Below are 5,369 nucleotides of genomic sequence, written 5' to 3'. Positions count from 1 at the left end.
TTGTCTCTCTCCAGCAATCCAAAGAAATAATGTACAGCCAACCACCATAAGAAATGTTGATCAACTCTAGTACTAATCAAAGTATATCAATCATTCTAGCAAAGAAAACCAACTACCTTGTTTTTAGCCAGTCTTTGTAGATCTGGAATAAAAAGATGTAAGAAAAAAAATCAAAATACGTACAACAACTACATGTGCTAGCAAAACCAAAAGCACAATAGGACACCCCCTGAAAGCAAATGTTGCCTGCTTTTGGCTCTCCGACAGCATAGCCCTAATTATCCCCTCTTTCTTTTTCTCTCCACAATAATAGATCAAAACTACATTTTGATTCATTCCAAAAATCATTAAATCAAGAACCAGCCAAAAAAAAAATGGCTCAAGAAATCATCAACTAATGAGCTAGTTCCTCTTATTGCACCACCCCACTTGAAGATTTTCCCTTTCTTCACTATTTGTGCAATGTAAAGGTAGTTTCAAGGCAGATGAAAATTGATGTGTGTTTGTATATGTTTTCTTGAAACGTTTTTTTTTCAAATATTTTAAGCAGGAAAGGGGTGAAATATAAGAAGCAGGAAGGAGGAATGAGGGAAATGAATTTAAGACTCCTAATTCTTGGGTTCTCAATCAAAACAATTAGACTAATGGTTCCCGGCAAAACTGATATGTATATGGTTGTCCTTAAAAGTTCAGATACTTCAATGCTAATTAGAAGGACAAGAAAATGACTCACAAGAAGGTTATCCACAATACTGCTAGCGTGGACAGCAAATATTTGATACCAAAGAAAGGAAAGCAAAATAATTTCAAGGGTACATCTGAGATGCACTGCATTTTCGATGTACAAGGATAAAAGTATCAAAGTGCAAACGGCAGTATGCACAAATTAACCAGCATAAGTTGAATGCTTTCCGCATACATCATTAAGAATCAGAGATGAATCTGTTTCCGGCACAATTTAGAGAAACATATTGCTTAAATAGGATAAATCCACTTCAGAGAACCACAAGGTTGCTGTAAACTTTAATTTTTTTGACCTCTTGTTTTCATGACAAAAGTAAGCTGATACCAAGATGAACTTCAAAGTCTCCAATTCAAGAAGTGGTTACTACTGTTCCATCAATATTCATCTTAATCAAGCTTTCATAATAACAAACCAGTTCTATGTTAAGCTCCAACTTTCTTGTATACGGACTATTATGCGAGCTCCATCAATTCATGCAGCCTCATCTAACACGTACTTCTATTCTGCAGACAGTAACTTGCTGACATGATGCAATGTCCTTCCCCTACACACCTCTACTCAAAGCCACAGATTGAAGCAAATATAAGGAAGGAAAGACACATACACGTATTGAAGCAAATGTTATCTTAGGACGGGTGCACAGGAACTTAAGATTTAATTTGCCCTTTTTTTCCCCTCTTGCAGAGTCACATGACTGATATGTTAGACAAGGACTAGCCATAGGTTGAAGACATAACAAAGTTTTTGTCTCCTAATTTTCAAAAAGGTAAGTATAACACTTAAAGTAAAAATTGAGATAACAGATATTTAAATAGAACGTGATAGTAGGATCAAAACAGATTAATCCAAGCTCCAGAAGAAAAGAAAAAAAGTAATAAATTTAGCTTAGATTCTCTTTCTTCTTATGTTTCTTTCCAAAAAAGTAATGGTGGTTATGCACATTCCAAGAGCAAATAAAATGCACCTTTAGGAAACCTTCTTAGGGTCAGGTGAAGAATGATAGACCCTTCAAATGCCAGGGTTGACTCAAGCTTTCAGAAAACTCAATCTGTCACAAAACGTCAAAGAGCATCTCCTCTATGATGACTAAACAATAAGGTTTAGGAGTAGCTGGACAAGAAAAACCTTGTCAGAACTATCCAGTTTAAATTTACATATTTAGCCTATCAATGCAGCAACCAGAGAAAGGAGAGGAAACAAGTCATTCACATCCAATATGCTGAAATGGCAACATCTTGTTGAAGGGCATATCCCGCACCAAAGTTTTAGAATATTCTAGGCAAAAGAATCCAACGGCAGCAGGGAAATCACAAAAAACATCAACCTGACAAATAATTGAGAATAATAGGGCAGTAGCCAAATGAATGACATAATCATGAAATAATGCTGTCAAACGTTGAAACTGCAAGTAATATGATATCTAAGAACTCTGCCAAGTACAAATTAAAAAGCAATCTCTATGCAACTAGCCTCTAATGAAGCAAGACTGCCATGCAAAGTTCAAAGCTTGTACAATCATGTCATAAACAACACCAAATGAACAATGTTTGTTGAAAAGCACAAAAGAAGAGTTCGTATAGAAAGTTCAAACATAAAGGACCAACAAAATTCCTCATTGCCAAAACAATGATAGCAAGATACTTTATTCACATAGATTGTATCCTTTAATGAATAACCAGCACAGCAGAACATATTTGTGCACCCAACTTCAAATGCATTTAACATCGAGAAATTAAACCTTGATTCTGCCTTAATTACATCACCCATGGGAAAAGCTCAACGGCCACGATCATTGAAGCCATCTCAAGCAAATTCAATCACACATGTAGATGACTTTCTGGGGAAGATTGATATCCTCTTAAGCGGAACTTTTCCTTGATGTCATCCGGAGGTAGACCAGAATGTAGCTTTATTCTTTTGAGGGCTCTTCCATGATTCAGAAGATACCTTGCTGTTGAAAGCTCATCTTTGAGGCCAGTAAAATTTTGAATAAAAATTTCTCTGAGACTTGACAGCAACCAACTGGGAACTTGCTTAGGAACCCTCCAGCATCCACTATGTGTTTCTCAACATTCCTAAAGCTAATTACAACAAAAACAACTATTCAATACACTCTCCACTAAAAATACAATCAAAGTCTTAACAGAATTACTCCTTTTACATTCTATGATTCTCTTTCACTCTCGACATAAGAGGGCCATAAGCTGACATTAAAAAGTTCGAAAAAAATGTAAGTTAGTGGAGCTCTCAAGCAAATCTGGCAGAAATTTCCACCCACAGCATCCAGCTGGTACCATCAATGAGGTTAATCTCTCAAACTTTGTTGACAAAGGGTAAGTCGCTCCGTTAAGAGACTACAGAAAAACCATTCAACTTGTCATGGATTTGAGCTCTGATATGCAACTAAGTACTAAAGCATACAAGACAATTGTTCAATTTCCTTACTTAAATTCTTTGTGCACCATATGGTATTATAACTACTTATAGGCTCAATGAGAATTAGAACTAGTAGCTTCACCTTACTGGCTTCAAATGAAACTGTCAGAATCTTCATATGATGAAGTGCTTGAAGTAGTTTAACAGCTCAATTGCAGTTAGGGAGAGTGAAGAATAAAACAACATCAACATATGCTTCTACTACGGGAGGTAAGGCTTCCAACTATGAAGTCTGTAGTCACTAAATCTTCCAGATACAGGTACTCATGGGCAGGGGCATTTATGTCGAGCTTATAGTGGAAATCAGGATTTTATACACAATCCGCATGAAATCGTAGTTATAGTCTTTCTAGAACAGGAGATAATATTGCAATAATAACCACATCAGGACAAACATCTCTTTTGATATGTAAGGATTTTAATACTGCACAGCCAGCTATAAGCTTCTGAACAGAATCATTGGATTCAAATTCAACTAAATTAAGGTTCAGGGTAACAAGCCTAGGAAGACAGACGAAGTTTGGAACTTTGATGACAATATGATTGGATAATTCAAGAAGTTCCAGTGTTTCCCAAGTATAGAGGCTCCTAGGCAATTTATACCATACATCAGGACAATAAAGAGAGACATCAAGCACTTGAACATTACAAGCAATTGCAGGGGTGACCCATCTATTCATGTTGAAGATATCACAGTCAAATTCCCACTTCAGACAGAACTTATGTAGTGATTGCACATCACTGAGAAGCAAAACCCTGTCAACAAACTTCACAACTTTCATCTTTTTAATGAAGCATTCACTATGGCTACAATACACACTGAAACCTTCAAAATGAGAACTAGGGACTCACAGTCCACAGAAACTTCCATCATCTTGATAAAATGCTGGTTGCCACAACTTTTTTTGGTGGAAGAAAAGACAGAATGGAACAGAGTATCGAGTTCAGCAAATTACTAATCCTATCATCCGAATTCACCAATTTACCAAAGGCTTTCTTATGCTTGTAGCTTGATCTTTTACCAGCAGATCGAGTTCAATATCCATTTGACCTAGTCATTCCACCTAAGTAAACACTTTTCCCCCTCTCAAAATCTAAACACTGTAACAGCAATAGAAAAATTTTCATTATTGGAACTTGTATGCCAATATCCATAAGCAAGCTCTCTTGATAAATTCAAGGGAAAACATTGATATAAGAAATCCCAGAACAAAAGAAAAAGATTTTGCATGTCATCTTTTGAAACAGAAAACAATAACCCTGCATCATTTGAGGAATAGGCACAACTTCAATTAGTGGGCACGAGTTTTATCACAATAATCAAGATAACCATTTGAGCCATCTAATCAAAGCTAACTGTTAAGGATATTAATTTCAGAAAAGCGTATCAAACAGATAAGGGCTTCCTTAGGTTAATGTTAAGGATATACATTACTACCGCAATTGAGTACTCTGCATAACAAATTCCCTAAATAACATGCATGAAACAATCAAAAAAAAAAAAAAAACAATCACAAAGAGTCGTCGGATCACCTAGAAAACCCAGAAAAGAAACATTAAACAAAATATACTAGAGGAGAAACGAGAAGAAACCATTAATTGGGGGAAGGACAAAGGAGAGAAATATCACCTAATCCATCTCGCAAACACCTTTCACCCATTATTGATGCAGAAGAATCCAAATAAGGTGTGCTCTCTATAAATGAAAACCCTAGGTCATAGATGTTCTTTGAAGTTGTGATGGTTAAGTTTGAACTCGAAATGAAGAATTCTGAGCTAGAGGAAGCATCTATCGACTCTAGTGAGGTAGCCTCCGCACCTGACAGAGATTTTAAAATGAAAACAAAAGAGTGGAAAAATCTAATAAATTTCATGATCCGTTTGAATTAACTATTTTTGGGTTATTTTTAAAAAAATTTACTCTATCGGTCATTAAAAAACAGAGGATGTCATTTGGGGTGTTGTATATGAAAAACTCAGTTTTAAAAAAAAAAAAAAAAACCTATGCTTGGATTTCGCTGTATTTGAAAAGAGAAAAATGTAATTTTGGTACCCAAACTTTGACACATGAGCCGTTTTAGTCCACAAACTTTGGGTTAAAACAAATCTAGTATCCAAACTTTCAACTTTTGAGCACATTTAGTACCCTTGACGATTTTTTCTCAAATTGTTATTGGAAAGAGTCACG

General features: G+C 35.7%; 1 protein-coding gene across 1 annotated transcript; it reads right to left on the bottom strand.

Annotated features, from left to right (window-relative positions):
- Positions 1-2,360: 2,360 nt before the first annotated feature.
- Positions 2,361-5,128, bottom strand: LOC113729045 (F-box/FBD/LRR-repeat protein At3g26920-like). Its single transcript, XM_072077632.1, has 4 exons — positions 4,812-5,128; positions 3,523-4,714; positions 3,227-3,293; positions 2,361-2,810 (listed from the first exon to the last, which is right to left on the bottom strand). Exons 2-4 carry the CDS (start codon positions 3,961-3,963, stop codon positions 2,563-2,565), a joined length of 756 nt encoding a protein of 251 aa, XP_071933733.1. The 5' UTR covers positions 3,964-4,714; positions 4,812-5,128; the 3' UTR covers positions 2,361-2,562.
- Positions 5,129-5,369: the final 241 nt, after the last annotated feature.

This window comes from Coffea arabica, chromosome 2e (assembly GCF_036785885.1).
Source record: "Coffea arabica cultivar ET-39 chromosome 2e, Coffea Arabica ET-39 HiFi, whole genome shotgun sequence".
NCBI lineage: Eukaryota > Viridiplantae > Streptophyta > Magnoliopsida > Gentianales > Rubiaceae > Coffea > Coffea arabica.
This window is presented reverse-complemented; position numbering and strand designations above follow the sequence as displayed.

Coding starts and splice junctions, on each gene's coding strand:
- LOC113729045 (XM_072077632.1), bottom strand. CDS start 3,963: ATGAAAGTTGTGAAGTTTGTTGACAGGGTTTTGCTTCTCAGTGATGTG. Junction 3,294..3,522: donor CTCCTGTTCTAGAAAGACTA/TAACTACGATTT, acceptor CATCATATGAAG/ATTCTGACAGTTTCATTTGA. Junction 2,811..3,226: donor AATTCTCATTGAGCCTATAA/GTAGTTATAATA, acceptor AGGAATGTTGAG/AAACACATAGTGGATGCTGG.